Source organism: Meriones unguiculatus, chromosome 15 (genome assembly GCF_030254825.1).
Source record: "Meriones unguiculatus strain TT.TT164.6M chromosome 15, Bangor_MerUng_6.1, whole genome shotgun sequence".
In the NCBI taxonomy this organism is placed as follows: Eukaryota; Metazoa; Chordata; class Mammalia; order Rodentia; family Muridae; genus Meriones; species Meriones unguiculatus.
Window position 1 is genome coordinate 50,883,679 of NC_083362.1, and position 21,713 is coordinate 50,905,391.

The 21,713-nt window shown below is 41.4% G+C and overlaps 1 protein-coding gene and 1 pseudogene across 9 annotated transcripts in view; both read left to right on the forward strand.

The window, feature by feature from the left end:
• The window catches only part of Zdbf2 (zinc finger DBF-type containing 2), a 36,856-nt gene extending 24,213 nt beyond the window's left edge, over positions 1 to 12,643 (forward strand). For all 9 annotated transcript variants that reach the window (XM_060368479.1, XM_060368483.1, XM_060368480.1 and 6 more), the window contains one exon: positions 813 to 12,643. In XM_060368479.1, coding sequence (XP_060224462.1) covers positions 813 to 7,977 — 7,165 coding nt within the window. In that variant the 3' untranslated portion in view covers positions 7,978 to 12,643. The remainder of the gene's footprint in view (positions 1 to 812) is intronic.
• Positions 12,644 to 19,153: 6,510 nt separating this feature from the next.
• LOC132648168 (U4 spliceosomal RNA) lies at positions 19,154 to 19,227 on the forward strand (annotated as a pseudogene).
• The last annotated feature ends 2,486 nt before the right edge of the window (positions 19,228 to 21,713 follow it).

Here is a 21,713-nt window from a genome sequence, read left to right on the forward strand (position 1 = left end):
TCCCTAAAATATTTTGAATCAAGGATATTGTGCTGATGGTAGTATAAGAAATGAACTGACAGATTTTTAGGTATAAAAATTTAGATCTTTAAAAACGTAATTTAAAATTTTGAATGGAAACTACAGTATACATAGTATAATTGAAAAGGAACATTCATGAGTGATTTAATCATAAGCCTAGTGTGATGCTATTGTGCCAATAGTTCTAGCAACATGAGAAGCTGAGGTGGAAGCATTGCTCATCCAAGAGAAAGGTCAGCCTGGGCAGCATACCCAGATCAATGCCTTTGAAAAAAAGGAGACAAGTACATATTCCTTATATTCCTATTGAGGCCCCAGACTTCACGTTCACTTTCCTAACAGTAACAGATAGGACTAGCTTCTTAACATATGCTTCTGTAGGTGGACTTAACTGCATAATTTGTCTTTTTTGGCATAGCTCTTAAAAATTGAGGTTCTGGGGATCAGACCCAGGCCCTTGTACATACTTGACAAGTGCTTTCTCAACTGAGCAACATCCTGAGCCTCTGGGTCAAATTTTGCAATGTTTACTGTGATAAGTGAAAAATAGATACAGAGATGCATCTCCATTTTTGTATGCTCAGGAGTTATTTATTTATGAAGTAGTAATTGGTGGACTTACTGTATGTATCTTCTGTACCAGCTAACTTCCTAAGGTACATGGAGTGTACAGTCTGGCATGATAGCTTGGTTTCTTTTTTTTCTAAGAATGGTCCATAATAGAAAACAATACCATGAATTTTAAAACAAAAACTAGGATATTTTAATGGCTTTTCTTCATTATATTTTAGATCTGCACCAAATGAGGCAGCAGCAAATCCTGAGTCACCTGAAGTCATTGTTTTGGACGACGACTCTGATGAGAAAGATGATGACACTGCAGAAGGCGTTGGAGAGAGAGACTCCGAGGATTCGTCATCTGTCGAAGAGATAGATTACAGACCTGGTCCTTCCCAGGAGTGCGCAGAGGCAGCAGTTCGACCATCAGTTATTCAAAAATTGGAGCGGGGGCAGCAGCAGTCCTTGGAGTTGCCTCGTAAAGTTGAGAGTGGTGTGAAAAAAGCTAATTCAGTCGGTGTTGTTCAGGCTACAACTAGTGGAAAAAAGTTAGTGCGTCCCCCAGTGATATGTAATGCTCCTGCCAGCTCTTTGCCTAGAGGCTCTTTCGAGAGACCAGTTGCGGCTAACAATGTTCCTCGGTTAGTACTGGCAGTTGCTTCAGATTCCTTTCCAGCTTGTGACACAGAGAACCTTGAAACATACTTTGACCCCCCAGATCAGGGCTCTAGCAATCCATCACCTCAACCCAATAAAGATCCAGAAAAGAAACCTTTAAATATAAATTTAGACAAATTGCTTGCACAGAGAAATCTCAGAGATAAGGGTGCATCTTTTTCCCCTGTGGTACGAGTGCGTGAGCTACCAGCCTCTGAGCTTTGTTCTGTAAGAGCTGAGTCTTCTGAGTTAGGGGCAGGTACAGCAGGAAACCCGAGTGACGACACACCACCGGCAGAAAACCGTGAAGGTGCCATTCCGAAGCGTCGTGAGGCGTCTCGTTCAAATATGGTTCATCCCCAAGGAGAAACACGCTTGGTTATTAATAAGCCAACACTTGTGAAACAGAAGCGCTCAGTGATTTCTGAAGTGAAGCTAGATCGTGACTCTCCTCATCCGACACCTGGTCATTCCCAAGGTGCTGTACACGACTTAAGTCTTTTGGAAGAGGAAGAAGAGGAAGAAGAGGAGGAGGAAGAGGAGGAAGTTGACCAAGAAGATGATGAGAGCTATGAATCGAGAAGTTCTGATACGAGTTTTGATTGTCGGTCCTCTTGTCAGTCACTGAGTGCCCTGTCTGACCTGACCACCAGAGAAATAAGCTTGTCAGAAGAAACACATGCTGATGCACAGCCTGGGGATGAAGCACCCACTGTTTCTGGGGCAACTTCACATAACTACAGCACTTCTCGTCAGGTGGCTACCACCCATTCTCAAGTAATTACACCGAACATACAGTTCATCAGTCTGGTTGATGAAAGCTATGAGTCTAGTGGCTCTGAAGTGAATTTTGATGGTAATGACTCACTTCCATCAACTAGTCACCGTCCCCAACAGCCTGTGAGAGCAAGCCTCCCTACACAGATGCCCCGTCGCTTGGTTGACAGCTATGGAAGTGGCAGCTCTGAACCATGTGAAGATTCTGGGTCCTCCGCTGATGAGACTCCGGCAGCGGCAGCAGCAGCAGGACAACAAAAACCTCTGGCGAATGCCCATGCCCTGGTTGATGAGAACTACGGGTCAGGCAGCTTCAGTTCTGACAGCGATGCGGTCCTGGACCGTCCCCAAATGCCTGTTCAAGAAAGAAGCCCGAGAGACACAGCTGCCCAAGAGGAGGAACAGCAGCCCAGTAGTGCTGAAGCACGTCTTGAACATGCTGCTTCTCTGGAGGCAGTGGCTGATGTACCCCAGAGAGAAACAGAAGAAATAAACCTTCTGACCCAGAATACCAGCCGTGGGGATATGAACTGTGAGTCTCATGGTTCTGAAATGGGTTTTCATGCTGATGCTCAATTAGAGGCTGATCAATCTCCAGTAAATCCCGAGGAAGTAGATCTTGACCTAGAAAATCAGAGTGTTCACTCTGGCATTTCTAATCTAAATTCTGATTCCCATGCTTCTTATCAGTCAGCTAATGGTCAACCTCAAGGGGCTTGGGGAGAAGTAAATCTTGATGAGTTAAATGTCGACATGGAAGTTAAGAGCGATGGGTGCTCCAGTTCTGAGTTGACATTTGATTCCGATTCCCCTCTTCTGTCAGTTACTGAGCGGTCTCTGCTGGATGTTGAAGGAATAAACGAAGATGACTTTAACCTGGAAGATGAAAGCTGTGTGTCAAGTAGTTCTGACATAACTTTTGATTCTGATATTCCCGATGACTCAGTAGCTGACCAACCTCAAGTAGCTGTTTATGAGGAGGAACCTGTTGATCTGGAAAATAAGAGTAATGAATCTTGTGTTTCTGAAATAACATATGATTCTGATATTCCTCTTCATTCAGGAAATGATCACCCTGAAGTAGCTGTTAAAGAAGTAATCATTCAGGAAGAAGAAAACGTTCACTTAGAAGGGAAGAATGACAGTCCCAGTGGTTCTGAACTATGTTTGGATTCTAATGCCCCTCTTCATTCAGTGACTAATCCTGAAGTAGCTGTTAAAAAGATAAAACCCCCCAAAGAAGAGCAGGTACATATAGAACAAAAGGAAAATGAACCTACTGATTCTGAACTAAACTCAAAGCCTGCACGCTCTGAAGAGCCCATTATCTTACGTATTTCTAAAACAAGATTGAATTCTCATGCCCCCTTTCAGTCAGTAATTTGTAAATGTGAAGTAGTTGTCAAAAATGCATGCCTTCAAAAAGAAAAACAGGCTGAATCACCAAGTAAAAGTACAGAATCTCATTCTGAAGTAAGTTCAGCTTCTACTGCTTCTCCTCCAGTGACAGAACCTTATGTAGGTAAGAAAGCAAAGAGAAAGACAAAGCATCTTGAAGAAGTCAAGAGTGATGATGAATATGGTGGGTCTCAACCAACCTTCAATTCTGATGTTTTTCCTCGGTTAATGACTGAAAAACCTCAACCAGCTGCTTTGAAAGTGGGCCACGCTGACCCAAAAGATGAAAGTACTGAGCTTAGAGGACCTGAGGTAAATCAGAATACTGCTGGTTGTCTTGATTCAGTCATTAGCCAATCTCAGTTACCGACAGAGGAAAACCCTGTTGAACTGAAAGACACAAATGGCAAACCTAGTGATACTAAAGCAAGTGCTGATGCTGCCGGCCATTTTCACTCACTGCCTAAACAAGAGTGTGACGTGATTACAGAAATGAACGAGTGGAAAAAAGAGGCAAACGTCCTTGAAAAGAAGGTCAGTGAACCTGTTTATTCAAAATTAATACATGATTCTAATGTTTCTTTTCATTCTGCAATGGATCAACTTGAACTAGCTCTTAAACAAATAAATCTTGATAGTAATGATCAAACGTCCTTGGAAGATAAAAGCCAAGATACCTGTTCTGAAACAAATTTGGAGTCTAATATCTCGGTTCAGTCAGTAGTTGAATCACCTGAAGTGACTGTTTTGGAGCCCGAACACGTTGAGCTAGAAGGTAGGAATGACAAGTCTTGTGATTCTGAAGTAAGCTTTGATTCTAGTGACTCTTTCCAGCCCGAGGCTGATGGGCATAGCGAAAGTGGTGAAAAGAGAAGTCGGAAGGATGAAGATTGTCACCTGGAAGGTAAGAGGGATGAAGCTCAGGGTTTTGGAAATTCGTGTGATTCCAATGTCCCCCAGCTACTGGCTAGCCAAACTGAAGTAGTTCAGGAGACCAGCCATGGGAAAGAACATGTAGATTTGGAAGATAAGGTTGTTGAATCTAGTGACTCAAAAGTAAACTTTCACTCTGATGAACCGCTTCAGTCTGTGACTAATACAGCCCAAGAGCCTGTTCAAGAAATAAACTTACTGAGGGAACATGTTAGTCCCAATGATAATGGCTGCGAGCCCTGTGGCTCTGGAATAGTTTCTGTTTCAAATGTCATTTTTTGCTCAGTGATTCAGAAACCACAACGTCTACAAAAAGAGTGTACCAGTTTGAAAGTAAAGAGCAGCAATCATTGTGGTCCTGAAGTTCGTGTTGATCCCCGTGACAGTCCTGAAATGCCTTTTGATTCCAGTGATCCATGTCAGTCAGTAGCAGGCCATCTTCAAAAACCTGTCAAAGAAGTGAACCTGAAGGAAGACCATATTTACCTAGACGACAAGAGCTACAAGCTAGTTGATTGTGAACCAACTTATGATTCTGATGATCCTGTGCAGTTTGTGACAGATCCATCTGTGGAGGACGTGTCTATCAAAGAAGTACACCTGCAAAAGGAGAGTCATGTTGACCTAGAAAATGAGAACTTTCAGCCATGCTATTCTGAAGTAACATACAATTCTGGTATTCATCTGCAGTCAGAAGTTGACCCACCTCAAGTAGCTTGCAAGGAAGCAGACCTTGAGAAGAAAGGACTTGACATAGAAGACAAGTGCAGTGAATCTTGTGAGCCTGAAGTGCTCTATGACTCTGATGTCTCTTTTCAGATACTAGTTAACCAGCTTCAAACTTCAGATGGAGAAGCAGATCCACCACAGGTGGTGTTTGTGGATGTGGTGTCCAGTGACAGTGACTGTGATCGGGAAGTCATTTCTGATGCCAATATCCCTCTTCATCTAGGAACTGAGCCACCTCAGATGACTGTCAAAGAAAGCAGTGAGATAAACCCAGATTCTGTTGGTTCTGCGGCAGTAGAAAAGTACTACTGTAAATTCTGTGGTTGTGATTATGAAGCCTTTCAGTCACTGACAAACCAATCCAAGGAAAGTTTCAAAATAATAAATCGAAAGAATGACTATATTATTCTGGGAGATTCCACTTGTCCATCTTGTGGTCATGAACTCAGTTTCAATGTTGATGTCTCTGATCAGCCCACTACTTCCCAGTTACAAGGGCCTGGTCGTACTTATACTGTCACAGAAAATAGGAGCAATGGCTCTAATTGTCTTAAAAGGAATTATAGTTTTGAAGACACTACTCAGCCAACAACTCACCAACTACAGGAAAGTGGTGAAGACATCAATCTGTGGAAAGATCCAAAAAATGTTGCCTTTCAAGATAGCTGGGAAGCCTGTAGTTTTGCAGGAGACCGTGCTGCCTATGCTGTGTCTGTGATCCGCCCGACAGCTGTGCAGGACAACACTTGGACATATCTGTCTGTGAGCCCTAACTCTTACGGATCTGAGCTGAATTTTCAGTATAATTCCTTGTTTCAGTCTGACACTGATGGACCTTATCCTGCTAAAAGACTACGCCAGCGTAAGAGGGTAACATTTGACTTGAGAGTAACTAAGTATGAATATCCACCAAACCCTTTGTACCGCAGGGCAGAAGCGGGAAAGGTTGCAAAAGGTGGTCCTAATAAACTGGCTCGTGGAGCCTCACGTCAGGTACCTCCTTCATATGTTGGAAAAAGATGTTCTCAGATGAGAGAAGATGATGTGAAAACAAACACACAGGATTTTCAAGGCCATCACAGTGACTGTGATGGCGGCTCTGAGACCCAGAACGTTATTTTGGGTGAAGAAGGAAAGACTACCTCGTCTGACCTTAATCAGAACAATTCAACATCAATTCAATATGTTGAAGGCCAAGTTGGAGACACCGGTGACTTTTCAGTGACCTTAGGTAAGCCATCTGATTCCCTAGCAGAGGGCCATCATCCGCAACATGGGCATGTGGCATATCAGAACCAGGTAGGAGGAGTCAGATGTGGAACTCAAGCACGTTCTGGGAAGAAGAGGAAAATGACAGAAGATGATGATGATGAAGATTCACCAAAAAGGAAGCATTTCCAATATGATAGCCAGAAAAAAAAAAAAGCCGAAACGGAGACAACTGAGTTACCTGCCCCACAAGCTCAAGTTTTAGAGCCTGTACAGCCTGATTCCTTGGTCTACATATTTTCTTCTCTAAGTATGAAGGAAGATCAGTCTTTGAACCCACCCAAAACGAAGCGTGGCAGTGGCAGTGATTTACGATTCATATACAGTTGTAAAGAGCATACCTTTTCTGGCCCACTACGTAAGAAAACTGTGATTAATGCTCCACAGAACCTAAAGGTACCAGACTCTGACAGACATGAGGTAGCGCCACAGAACCTAAAGGTACCAGACTCTGACAGACATGAGGTAGCTCCACAGAGCCTAAAGGTACCAGACTCTGACAGACATGAGGTAGCTCCACAGAACCTAAAGGTACCAGACTCTGACAGACATGAGGTAGCTCCACAGAACCTAAAGGTACCAGACTCTGACAGACATGAGGTAGCTCCACAGAACCTAAAGGTACCAGACTCTGACAGACATGAGGTAGCTCCACAGAACCTAAAGGCACCAGACTCTGACAGACATGAGGTAGCTCCACAGAACCTAAAGGTACCAGACTCTGACAGACATGAGGTAGCTCCACAGACCCTAAAGGTACCAGACTCTGACAGACATGAGGTAGCTCCACAGACCCTAAAGGTACCAGACTCTGACAGACATGAGGTAGTTGGCACTGATCTTAAAAGGCGTGATTCAAGGTCCAATGCAGGAGAGAGTGGTGCCAACAGACAAAACTTAGCTTCAACATCTTCAGTGACAATGCCAAAAAGATCTGTGTTTAGGCTCTACGGGAGCAGTCAGTCTTCATTTCTAAGAAGTTCAGATGTGGGTGCTCCTGAAGTTATAAAGACTACTTTCGAGCAGCCTCCTGTAAAATGTGACAGTGCCAAAAAATGTCTCAGATCAGTTGGAAAGGGGTCTTTTGAAAGTAAAAATGAAAAGAAGTTTTGGAAAAAGAAGATGGTGGTAGCTGCAAGTACAGCATGCTGTATCAAAAATGCTTGTAAAACAATGGTTCTTCAGAAAAGGTCAAGACTAGCTTCAGAAAAACTGGCTCTTTGGGTTCAGATGAAAGCAACCGACATCCTTAGGAAGTATGTCTCTAAATGTCCTCGTACCATGCGCCGGAAACATCAGTCAAAGACTGTTCTTATCAGAATGCAACTGAGGAAGAAGAGAATAGTTGCCAGGAAGATAAGGGAGGCCAAGAGAGCAGCTGAAGCACTTTCGAGCCCTGCAGCCCTCCCAGCTGTTGCTCAAGAGGAGCAGAGTCCTCCTGCCCGGCCTGCAGAACAGCCTGCTCCTCTTCCCAATGCTTCGCGAGTAAAGAGCTATCGGAAAACTTACTGCCGCAGAAAGAAGAGGCCGCTTCCTGTGAGAGAATATGACCTGAGAAGTCTGAGTGCCACACCAAGTGCCGACAGGATGGTGACGCGGCTTGCAAGCAAGTCCAGAAGTAACGAGGCGAAATAAAAACGCATGTCTTAGCAGGCGGAGAGCGCAGTCCTTCACTGAGATGAGACACATTGGAGACTTGAGTGCACATGCTTTTCCCAGCTTTGGTGGGGAAAATGACCTCACACTATTTTGCTACAGATTTTATTTTTCAGAGATTTTATATTCATTTAAAATTAGTGTTTAGGGTCCTTTTTTTTTTCTTTTAAAGATTTAAAAGCAACCTTTGTCCCATATCTGTAGAAGAGCTTTATCTTAATTTGTCTTATAATTTAGCATACCATATAGAATTTTGTCCCTTAAATTATGTTCATATTCATTTCCTCTAAAAATCTTTTGTGCCAAACAGTTATAATACTGGGAGAGTGAACACAGCAAAGTTATTAATGTCATTTCTTAAACAATTGGGACAGATGTACTTAATTAGTTACCATGTTTCTGAGTTGAATCATCAATAAGTATTCTAACTGGATAATAAAAAGAGTGACATTGTGCTATCTCAATTCTCGACTATGACTGACTTAAATGATCACAAGAATATAATTTTTTTTTCTTTTAAAGGCATTCCATAAAATAATTATTTAATCCAGTTTTTTTAAAAGTGCCTGGTGATTTTTATAGGCAACAGAAATTATTTTTCTTTCATTTAAATTGGATCTGCACATCTGTAGCTTTCCTCGTTTGGACACATAGCCACAAATCTTTTTGTTGGCATTATTAAATCTTTTTTAATTTGATTAGGCTTTGAAGCTACTTTTCCTCCCCTTACTAGTAATCTAAAATGAAAATCCAGGTAATTTTATCATCAACCTTATTAAATTTCAGACAGCATATTTTAAAATGTTGAACTGAAGTTACTGGTTTGATAATAGTGTGTGGGCTGGCCATTAATTGTCATTAGTGAAAAACTTCAATGTTTCGGAAAAATCAAGTTAAACTAGTAACCTAAATAGAGACCCACTATACAAGTAAAAATCGATTTATCCATCAGTTTATCTTAAACTATCTAATTATCTTAAACTAGCTAGATAGTTCAAGGTTAAACCAATATGATGTTTTATCTTAAACTACCTAATTGATGTTAACAGTTGAGATAATGCTTGGATACGCGGTGTGAGCCTCTGGTACTTGAGTATATTCCTTTAAGGGTCATTGACTGAGCTGGTGCAGGCGCACCCTCTTCTCTTGTTCAGTCAAGACCTGGATCTCTTTCTATCATTGATCTTCGGAGGAAACACAAAGTTTCCCTTTATTGTGTAACTACTATATTTTATTGAAACTAGATTCAGTGTTAAGATGTGTCTTGATTTCAGAGAAAAAACTGTGTTACCTTAGAATTAATGAAATATCAGTGTGGTTTTTGTGCCTGGGGCCATTATTTAACCCGTGAGTCATTAATGATGATACTGTTGTCTTTTCTTCTGAATATAAATGGTAATTATATTGCAAAAAGTGGACAAATCTGTTTTTTTTTTTTAAGTTGGTAAGTAGTGTGTTTACTTTCTTCAACCTTGCCTCTATATAGAAACGTTTAAATTTCCTCAAAAAATCTCAGTGGGCCACTAGTTTTTAAAAAAAAAAATCCTCAAATTTTAATTAAGGAAGAAAACTCTGTTTCACCGATTAAGAAGTAAACACCTTAGAAGTACTGTTTGTAGGTGTTAATGTCGTTTGTAGTTCCCAGACACCATTAATAAGCCCTTACAGTGTAAGCTAAAAGTGGGAGTTCATATCCAATGACCTATGGAATTATGCCAAATTATATCTAGAAGATGATTCCTATAATTCGAATTTAAAGTTCAGAAATGTTAGTTTTCTTTCACAAATTGGAAACTTTTCTGAGTACCTTTTAAGGGAGAGCAAGGAAATAATTCATATGTGAAATTCATATCACCAAAAATATAAAATGTCTGGTACAGAAATGATGGGTTTTGTTTAGCATTTTGCAAGTGTTTACTACGTTCTTGTAAGGATTATTATTTTAGGCAAGCTTGGAAACTTGAAATTGTAAAACTTAAATTGGAAGTGAATCATTTCAGAATTTGGTAGGATATAAGATGTGCCCCTTTGTCTACATAAATGTTGACTTAATTTTCAGGCTAGGTTGAAGCAATTGCTTATTTTGTGTAGTCAAGAGTGCCCTATATTCTTTTAATAGTAATACATCAGAGTACAACCATAGTGAATATTTTGTTAATCTTGTCCTTTTTAGTATCTTGAATAGATTTTTATTGTAATTGTTCTGGTGTATGCAGTGTGTGGACAATATTGTGTAAAGAGTGTTTTTTGCATTTGTGCATTTAAATTATTTATGTAACTAGGGCTCTGAGTAACACTTTTTTTTTGCTTAAAGAAACGCTATATTTAAATATTCAAATAATTATATATTTCCATGTAAAACTAATGTGAAGACCGATGTATTTTTTATAATGCAATTTAAAGCGTAGACTTGTTTTGATGTTATCAAGATAAATTTATTAAATATTGAAATTTGTGTGTACTCTCTCCTCATGTTAAAACCTTTCCTGGAAATACTTAAAAAGAATCAGAGAGTAATCAAGTCTGAAGTAACTCTGTAAAAGGCCTGAGAGATGATAAATAAGAGAATGCAAATGTTGATGCTGGCGAGAAAATAGTTTAACCAAAGATGCACAGGTTGTACTCAAATCAGTAGTTATTTCAAAAGATTAAACAACCACTAATTTGCCTGGTGGAGTGATGGGGGAGCTGTTTTACTTGTGTACCTGCACTGCACTGAAAGGATTGAGTTCAGGAGGCAGGATCCATACCATCATCTGACCCCTTTTGGGAAAGGCAAATTCCCAAACCTTCCATCTACCTCCCTGTCTTCTAGTGCCAGAGCATAGGAGAATGATGACAGGATGACTTGGAAGAATATGTGAGAGAAAAGTGAAATAGGTGGTTTTCACTGTAGAATTACTGACTTACAGAATCTGTTGGTCTGGGATGTTGCTAGAATGAGAATTATCTTACTCTTTACAATGAGAAGTTGCTACTTTTTTAGTGAAGGACTTTTATGTTTAGAATCACGGAATTGTAGACATATATGCCAAAATGCCAACTTGAGGAAATTGAAGGTAAGAAGACTTAGTATTTCCTCATCTCTTACCCAAATCAACTCAAAATTTAAGGGGAAAAAAGAATAATTTAAAACATTTCCCTTTGTCCTTCTACTTTATATGTATAAAGTTCTAAATATTTTCAGCTATGGGCTTAATTTTTAAAAATCTTTTGCTTTGTTTTGAATAAGGATTGGTTTGAGGATGAAGTAGTTTGTTGCTGAATCTTTATATTATTTCTAGGTTTATTTATTTTAATAGCCATTAAACCTGGAAAACAATTTATTTCCCAGATTTATTATTTCCAAATTTAGTGTGTGTACATATTGAGCTCTTCTTGAGTACAGCACATTGTCCTGAGCTTTAACTGTATCATGTCCCTTAATGTTTGTGTTTGGGAGCCTTGTTGGATACTGTAATGATCACTATGATGTGAGAAGGTTGAGGCATAGAGTAGTTACCCCCTTCCTGCCCCCAGTTAAGACCATCCTCTAGTTCCTGTCTCCTTAGTCTCTCTTCCCTGCTTAGTTCATAAAAACGGTACCTTTATGTTAGTCTTTTTCTTTCTTTCCTTTTTTTTTTAATTTTTATTTTTTGCCTTGTTTCATTTATCATGATTAGGTTTTTGTTGTTGTTGTTTGGTTGGCTGGTTTTGAGAGTCTTTTGTGTTACAGCATGCTGAGAATTTTGGTTTTTTAATTACTTTTTAGCAGTTTTAAATTTACTTAAATTTTTGTTTTTTATTGTTTTGTATTTATGCCTCCGAGAGCGGAGCCCAGGGCCTTGTGCATGTGTCAAGTGCTCTGCTGTGCTGTACCTCCAGCTCTCAGAGAGTCTTTAATGACATGACTACCAGAATCTTTGTCTCCTGACAACAGGTGACAGAGACAGCAGGTGTGAGGCCAGCTTTGTTCCCTTCATGGCTCTTACTTAACCTCCTTACTCCTCAGATCCAAGACTGGATGGCACAGTTGCCTTTGGCAGTGCTCTTGCAGCTCACTTGAGTGCTGTGTGCCCTCATGATCTTTGGCTCCTTTTCCTGTCCATCGTGACATTCTTTTCCGTGTGCTCAGTCCGTTCTCATTTTCAGCATCAACACATCACCTCATGCCCTCAATCCTTTCATGATGGAGTGCTTGCAGGTAACTGAAATCTGAGAGCGATCAACAGATTGCTAGTTTAATCCGGTTGTGCCACAGAGCCAAGAAGTGTATTGGTGGCAGCCTCTTGGTTAAGTTGCTCTCCTGCATATTTAGATACTTACTGTCAAAGTCAGGAAGTCAACATTGATCTCATCTATCTACTCTGCAGACCTTATTCAAATTTTGCAATTTATCCCAAAATGTCCTCTGTAGGTCCTGGATTTGATCCACAGTTATTGGCTTCCTGGATACTTTGTGATTTCCTCGGTGTGGAGCAGTTTCTCGCCTGTCTGTACTTGGTAGCATGGCATTTTGAAGGTACTGGTTTATTTGTGGAATATCATTGAGTTTGAGCTTGTCAGATGTTTCTTTGTAACCTATGCATTTTTGGAATTCTGTGTTCTCAGTGTGTATTAACAGAAGCCATGTGATGTCAGTTTGAATAAATGTGGTGATAGAATATATCCTGTGTTTGTCTTTATTTTATGAAAAATTCCTTTTGAGAACCACAGAAATGGGGAGATGCATCTCTTTGAGGTTTTCAAAAATTAATTTACACATAAAGTTTCATTAGATCTGTTGATTGTGTGTTTGCTCACATGTGATAAAGTGCATGTGTGGAGGTCAGGGGACACTTTGCCAGAGTCAACTTTCTCCTACCATGTAGGTTCCCCTGATCAAACTCACGGCATTAGACTTGGAGGAAGGTCTCTGCACTTGCACACCCATCTAACAGATAGCTTTTACAACTAACTTTTTTGGTAGTTGTGACTGAAAATTTGGTGGTGCACACCTCCATTCCTGGCCATTTTGGGGGAGACTGAGGTGGGAGGGTTCAAATTCAAGGGCAAGTGTGACTGTATTGTGAGACACCCTATAAACTGGGGCAGAGTGTGGGATGGTGGCTTCAGGAGGTCAAGGCAAGATTATTGAGAGTTCAAGGCCAGGCCAGGCTATATAGCAACACCCTGTCTCAAAAAACAAAACCTAACAAAAAAAAAATCCATAATCATGGAAGGCAGATGGCAAGTTTATGTATATATTTAGCAAATACTCTACCCCTACAACCCCAGTATCCCTAAATGCCTGGGCCAACTGTGGGTTCCAAGAATCCAGACATAAGTGGTAGCTGGTCTACTGAGCTGTAAGTCTTTGCCAAAATAGGTACATTCTTTTCCTTCATCTCTTTCAGTCAAAATAGCCAATTTCACTCACTAGACGTGAAATTGTGTGCAAAAGTTCCTTTTAACTACTCAGGTTAGAGAGAAACACTATAGGAAAAAGTATAAGCACTTTGTAGCACAGATCCCATGAATTTTAAATACTCTATGGAATAACCATGAGATCTAGTTTCTTAACCCCTGTCCAGTATTCATGTCTAGCGTTTAACATGTAATCTTCAGTGGATTTGCATTATATAATTCCAAGCCTGGACTATTTCTTTCTAAAAGACAGTAGTTATATGGGAATTAATTCAAGAAATACTTGCCGGAGATACACTGAAGTTAGTATTTGAAAACATCAAGATTCCAGTCTAAGCTGGACCCATTCTGCTGGTGAATTGCCTGCCTAGAACATGCGTGATTAGGAGAATAACATACTAAGCTCACACATTTTCCATCATTTCACTTAGCTACAAGTTTTTCCACAGTCAATGAACATGTGAATGGACTTAAAATTAGTGTTATGTTTACAACAAAATACTATCCAGCCACAAAAAATTAACAATTTGGGTCAACTGGGGGGGGGATGACATTATTCTAAATGAAGTAAGCTAAATACATATAAACTAACAATCTCACTTGTGCGTGGAATCTAAAAAAAGTCAAACAAGTGGAGAGGAGGGCCTGGTTGAGAGGGACAGGGAAAAGGAGGGACTGCTGGTCTGTCATCACTTACAGACGGTGAGACCTGGGAGGATGGAGCCAATAAATGAAGCAGTCTCATGTAATAGCCAGCTGTGGTGCATAATCTGAACTAAACGCGCTCCTGTCCACCACACTTGGGAGGAGCGTGAAAACATTTCAAGAAGAATTCCATGTTCTGAAGAAACTTGGAGTTGCTCACAAGCGCTCAAATTCTCATAGGATGCCATTCCTGGGCCATGTTCTGACACTGGTCTACCGTCAGGTACAAGGGTACGATGACAAAGAATACAAGATCATGATTACTGGATATTTCAAAACTAAACAATTTCTTTAAATGTTTTCACTGCAGAGTATATTTGCAGTCATGGGTATTGCTGCTGTGATCTTTCTACTACACAGATACAAGAACTATAAATTTTTTTTTTACACCAATTTTTAGTTAAAAATACTAACCCACCAAGCTATACTTAAAGTGGTTAAATTTTGTATATAACCTACACCAAAGTGAGGTTGACAAATAACTCCCCTATGATGCTTGTCTCCTCCACTCCTTTGGCCACAAAATTAGTTTTGAACACCATTCCAGAAATGTTCATTTATTCCAAAGACTGGAGCTTCTGGAATGTTGAAATGAATACCTCTGTAAATCTGTCCCCTCCTCAAGGACTATGAGAAAACTGGATGAAAGGTCAACCCAGCCTTTTTGGTCTCTAGAAATTGAAGGCTTGACATACTATGATGAATATTATGGAAAACCTTCCAAGTCTCAGGATTGTTGTACGCCTTGTAGCATTTTGAACTGCTCGCAGTACATGCTCTGCAGCTCCACTTTAGCCCTGAACCAACAAGCTTTGCGTTCAGTTTTCTCTGAAAACCAGGAGCCTTGCAGATCCTGAGGCGGTATTACTGTGGTGCTTCTCTTAAAACCCTATCCCCAGAACTAGTGTTATTTGGCCTGCCCTTGGCAGCTTCCTGGAAAAGCCCCCACCAAGGGGGTCGTACTGGTTCGTCCTGACATGGGGTTAATTCTGCTGAAAACTATCCACAGCCCATTTCTGTTGAACACTCAATGGAAATTAACATCACAGCTACCTAGGACGGTGTTACAAGGCAAAGCAAGAAAAAGCCTGGCCAAATCTGGGCAGTTTGGGAAACAAAATGTCAGTGGGAGCTTGGAAGAACTCCAGTCATTGCTGGTGATTTAAAAGGTTGCACAAAGGTTCAATGCATGCCCTGGGAAGTCCAGAGAAAACCTCATTCATCTCTGGCTGACGAAGGACCCTACTTAAGCAGAAAGTTACGGCTCAGGCAGAGTTGTGAACTGCCTGAGAGCTGAGAACAAATTCCGATAGTGCATACACAACGTGGTTCTTACAAGATGGTTCTTCTTGACCGCTAAACTCAATGAACATGGAAGTCAGTGGCTGCACAGTAACAGGGAGTGCAGGCGTTTGCAGAAGGAGCTCGTGAAAAATCACTAACCTATCAAATAGGGACGATGAAACAACCAGAGCTGTCATATATAGGATACTAGTTTGGGGGCTGAGAAGGAGGCTCAGTGGAATGGTGCTTTCTTAGTATGCACAAAGCCCTGGATTTGGTTCCCAGCACATCCTTTTGTGTATGTGTGTGTGTGTGTGTGTGTGTGTGTGTGTGTGTGTGGTGTGTAAATATTACCATGTGTGCATGTGTGGAGGCAAGAGGCCAGGCTGTAGCTAGAAAGGTCCCAGGAGCCTCCTCTCTCCATTTCTTCACTTTCCAGCATCATCATGACCAGTTTTTATTTTTAAACTGAGGTGCTAGGGATTCAAACTTAGACCCTTACACTTGCATAGCAAGCACTATACCTACAGATTCATCTTCCCAATCCAAAATTCAATTTAAAAAATTGAAATACTCAAAGAAACAGGAAACTATGACCATACACAGAAGAAAAACAGATATGGTTAACAGAAAATGTCCTCGAGGTGTGGACCTCAATGAAGACATTAAGACAGCCACTAAGTATATATAATAGATATGATTTATAAATATAAATTAAAATAAAAACCCAGAGAAATCACGAGTGAAAAAGTATATTAGGGTTCTCTAGAGTAACAACTTATAGAACACATATCTTTCTATATATCGGAAGGAAATTTATTAGAATGACTTAAAGGCTGTGTTCCAACTAACACAACACTAGCTCACTGTGAACAGAAAGTCAAAGAATCCAGTAGTTGCTCAGTACACAAGGCTGATGTCTCAGCTAGTCTTCAGTATATACAGGAATCTCAAAGAAATAGGCTGTAATTTCAGTGAAGGAATGGATGTGCTAGCAAGGTGAGGGCAAGCAGGCAAGGAGCAAAAGCTTCTCTTTTCTATGTTCTCATAAAGACTTCCAGCAGAATATGTGGTCCAGATTAAAGGCATGTTTTTCTGCTTCAAGATCTGGATTAGAAGCGGATCTACCTCATCCTGAGGGAGGTACCCAAGAAGCAGAAGACACACATGGCATATACTCACGTATAAGTGGATATTAGACATATAAGATAGAATAAACATACTAAAATCTGTTCACCTGAAGAAGCTAAACAGGAAGGAGGACCCTGGGTAAGATGCTCAATCCTCACTCAGGCAAATGGGACAGACATTGGAAGAGGAGAAAAGAGGGAACAGGACAGGAGCCTACCACAGAGGGCCTCTGAAAGACTCTACCCAGCAGGGTATCAAAGCAGGTGCTGAGGCTCATAGCCTAACTTTGGGCAGAGTGCAGGGAATCTTATGAAAGAAGCGGGAGATAGAAAGACCTGGAGAGGAGAGGAGTTTCACAAAGAGAACAACAGAACCAAAATATCTGAGCACAGGGGTCTTTTCTGAGATTGATACTCCAACCAAGGACCATTCATGGAGATAACCTAGAACCCCTGCACAGATATAGCCCATGGAAGCTCAGTCTCCAAGTGGGTTCATAGTAATAGAACCCATGTCTCTGACATGGTTCTGACATGAACTCAGTGGCTAGATCTTTGATCACCTCCCCCTGAGGTGGGTGTAGCCTTACCAGGCCACAGAGGAAAACAATGCAGCCAGTCCTGATGAAACCTGAGAGGCTAGGGTCAGATGGAAGGGGAAGAGAACCTCCCCTCTCAGTGGACTTGGAGGGGGGCATGGGAAGAGATGAGGGAGGGGGGTAGGATTGGGAAGGAATGAGTGAGGGGCTACAGCTGGGATGCAAACTGAATAAACTATAATTAATATAAAAAATTAAAAAAGAAGTGCTTCTACCTACTTCAAATTAAGCAAAAATTCCTCATAGCTGTGCCCTCCGTTTTTGGATTTAAGTTAATTCGAGATGTAGTCAAGATGACGTCAAAGAATAGCCATCACAGAAAGTATGAAATTATTTCACCAAACAGTACCAATAAAGAAAACACAGAGGAAAAACACCAAGATGAAAAATAAAAGCCAGTTATTGGCTGGAGTTTCCCTCAATCTTTGTTCCCTCATTATCCCTGCACTTCTTGTAGGCAGGGTAATTTTTGGATCACAGGTTTTGTTGGTGGGTTGTTGTTCCCCTCCTTCCACTAGTCCCACCTGGCTAGGAGGTGATCACTTTAGTCTTCATGTCCCTCCCCACCCCCCTTAGGAGCCTCAGCTAGAGTCATACCCATGTCCTCCTAGGAGCCTTCCTTGTTGCAGGCCTCCAGCTTGACAAAGAGATGTCCTCCCTCAGTTTCTCTTCTTGTTCCCTTTCACCTCCCCTTCCCCATTTTCCCACATCTGATCCCCATCCTTGTTTCCCTCCCCGTAGCTATGTGCACAGCAGCATGCAGGCAAAGGCATGAATCACAGGGAATCCTAGCCTTGGCTGAGTCTCTTAGTCTACCAAAATACAAGAGGATGACCAACTCTCCTGGCTATTACCCATGAGTTTATTTATTCTTTGAGAATTTCATGCAATAAATGTTGGTAATATTCTTCCCTCCCCAAGCTCCAGATCCTCCCTCACCCTCCTACCCATCAAACTTCATGTTCTTTTTCTTAAAAAACAAAACCAAACCAAACCCATGGAGTCCAGTTGGTGCTGGCCAGCTACTTCTGAGCATAGAACCTGCCCTAGAGATCCACAAGGTTTTGTTGCCTAGATACTGGTGAGATGTGAAGCCTTCTATCTCATCTATTTGTAATATAAGGAGTTTAAAAGCAGCCTGTGGGAGTCTAGAATTAGCTTCACGGGAACAAGGTGTCCCAGGAACATACGATCAGCTGACCCTTTTGTTTTTGAGTCATCCTTTTTTATTGTATGGGGAAAAGTCCCCCAAGAAACTGGAGCTTATGTCAACCCTTCATCTATGTGTGCAGCAAACTGTCTACATCTCAAAAGGTCTGTGTATTTCTCCCCATAGAGGCTGTCAACTGGGCCTCAGTCATGCCTCATTTGCGCCTGAGTATTGTACATGACTCTGACCCCAGAAAGGGAGTCCTGTCAATCCAGGCTGCTTGGATAGTTCCTCTCCTAATCTGGCTGCGGCTCCCCTTAAAGCCCACAGAGTTTGAAATCCAGACTTGTTTCTTTTTTCCTTATGATTCACCTTGGAAGCAATTTCTATAGAACTATGTATTCAATTTATACATGGTAAAATTTAAACACTACACACTGGGATTCTGGAAGGATTAATCTTTTGCTAGTTCCCGCACAGCTTTTGGCTTCTTGTTTATTTGTTTCTTTGTTTTTGTGTTTTCCAGACAGGGTTTCTCTGTGTAGTCCTGGCTGTCCTAGAACTCACTCTGGAGACCAGGCTGGCCATGAACTCACAGAGGTCTGCCTGCTTCTGCTTACTGAGTGCTGGGATTAAAGGGTGCACTACCACCTTCTGGCTAGCTTTGGGCTACTTAATATGCAGGAGAGATTTTCTTTTTCTTTCTTTTTTTTCTTCCCTCATTCCCCGCCACTGAACTGCAGGGGATTAATTCATGACCATCATGGCAGGGATCATGGTAGCAGGCAGGCAGGCAGACATGGTGCTGGAGCAGTTGCTGAGGACTTACATCGTGGTCTGCAAGTAGGAGGGAGAGAAAGAGTGAGATTGGGTCAGGTGAGGGCTTTTGAAACCTCAAAGGCAGCTTTGCGCAGTGGCAGTATGGTAGCCAATGAGGTTTATCCGAGGCGCGATTATTGCTAATTGAAACCTCAAAGGCCACTCCCAGCGACACTTCATCCAACAAGGCCACATTTCCTAATCCTTCCTGAACCAGTCCCCCAACCGGGAAACAGACACTTAAATATATGCACCTACAGGGAGTAGACTCATTCAAACCATCACGGAGAATGTCTTCAGACTAGTGTGCCTTGTCATCTGTGAGAGGAGAGGTCACAGACTCAGAGACGCCAGTCTGGGAAAAATCTCCACGAGCCCCCAAGGAGTTCCGGTATAAATAATCATCCAAAAATGAGTTCGAAAATGTCAGCAATGGCTCAGTAAATTGGACACACCAGGGAGATTAGTGATTTGGGCTAAATGTTTAGTGGCTTCCAAAGATGCTTTAGCTGGAGATCGTCAGCTAACTGTGCTCCTGTCTTCCGAACAAGTTGTTCACAAAAGCAGATCCCTATGGCTACAAATGTCTCTGAATGCCAGGTGGATCCAAGGATAGAGTATTGCCTTGGCAGGCCCTTGCCCCGGCCAGATAGAGCATGCTGTTTGCGTTTCAGCTGGTATATGACGTGAGCTGAAACTATTATAGTGCTTTCTTGGCTGTCAGTAGAAGTAGGTGTTAATTTGTGTGTGGGTTTTGTTTCCTGGTTTTGTTTGATTGCTTTCTAGACAGGGTTTCTTTGTGTAGTCCTGGCTGTCCTAGAAGTGACTCTGTACACCAGGCTGGCCTTCGAACTCAGAGATCCAGCTGCTTCTCAGGTGCTGAGACTAAAAGCTCTTCTGTATGGGTTTCTGCCTACAGATTAGCCACTATCAGCTCTGAAACCATGATGGTGACAAGTTGGTAGAAGGAAAGGTGAGGTCAAACTGGAAAGGAGTTTTCTGTTCCTGAGAGAGTACATCATTAGCCACTTCATGACACAGAGTATCCACTGTGGTCAGCTTGCTACCAAGTGACTAGCGTCGGTTTCCGGTGTTGGCAGGCTTGAGTAAAATCCCATGTTGTTAAACCCATATGCTGCCTCCATCTCTGGCACAGTGAATACTCCATTGGTGTATTCATTTATCTGGTTTTTCAAATCAGGTTGCCAGTATTTACTTACTGTGGCTTCTTATTTTCTTTGTTGTTATTGTCTTTTCTATGGTAGTTGCTTCTGGTGGGCATTAAAGTGTGACAGAAAAGTTTGCAGTTCATGCTCATTGTCCCCATTGTTCATTTGTTTGCCTCTGCACTAGAACTTTTTATGCCAGTCTTCTATAATTTTCTTCCAGGCTCTTGACCTGTCTACCAGGCCATTCATTGCTGGTCACGATTCCACATAATATATAGTTTCCCTTTATTACTTAGCCTCTCATCGCTGTGACAAACTTTGTAATAAAAGTGACTTGGGGAGGGTTTCTTTTGGTGTGTAGTTAGTTAATGGCAAGGAAGTGAAGAAGGCATGATAGATTCTAGCTTGAGCAACAAGTGCATAGGATGCCTGGCCGCATTGTGTGTACAGGCATAAATCAGAGATACACGATGGTAGAAAGCTTGCTGCTTAATTGTTGTTGTTGTTTCCCGAGACAAGGTTTCTGTGCGTTGCAGCCTTGGCTGTCCTGGAATTCACTTTGTAGACCAGGCTGGCTTTGAACCCAGACCTCTGCTTCCCCAGTGCTGGGATTACAGGTATGTGCCACCACCATCCATTTGCTGTTTACTTTTTAATCCGGTCCAGGAACCTATTTCTTAAGACAGGGATGCCCGCATTCAGTATGCGTTTTCTCTCACCTAACCTTTCTGGAATCCCAGACACACCAAAATGTGTGCCTGCTATGTGTTTCTTAATCTAATAAAGTTGACAATGATGATCAAGCAACGCAATTCATCCTTTATCAATCTGATACCCAAACACATAATCCTTAAATCATAATCTTCCACCATTGGCCTTTTAAATGTATATGAATGTTTGCCTGCATGTATGTATACCATGTGCTTGCCTGATGCCCATAGAGGCTGGAAAAGGGAATCAGATCATCTGCAATTGGGAGTTAACAGATAGTTGTGAGCTGCCATTTGGGTGCTGGAAATTGAACTCTGGTCCTCTGCAAGAAAAGCAATTGCTCTTAACTGCAGAACCATCTCTCTAGCTCCATCTGGACAAAGTCTTTCTTTCTTTCTTTCTTTCTTTCTTTCTTTCTTTCTTTCTTTCTTTCTTTCTTTCTTTCTTTCTTTCTTTCTTTCTTTTTGAGACAGGGTTTCCCTGTTTAACCACCGTGGCTGCCATGGAACTCTCTTTGTAGACCAGGCTGACCTCGAACCCACAGAGATCTGCCTTTCCTCTACCTCCTGAGTCCTGGGATTAAAAGTGTGCGCCACCATACCTGGCTTTTAGGAGCAAATTTTAAATTGTGAGCCCTTGCAAAAAAAAAAAAAAATTAAAAGTCATATACTTTTACTATATAATGAAATAGAATAAGCACCTCATTCCAAGAGAGAGGAATGGGGAAATAGTAAGGAAAAAAATGGACCAAAATAAAACCTAA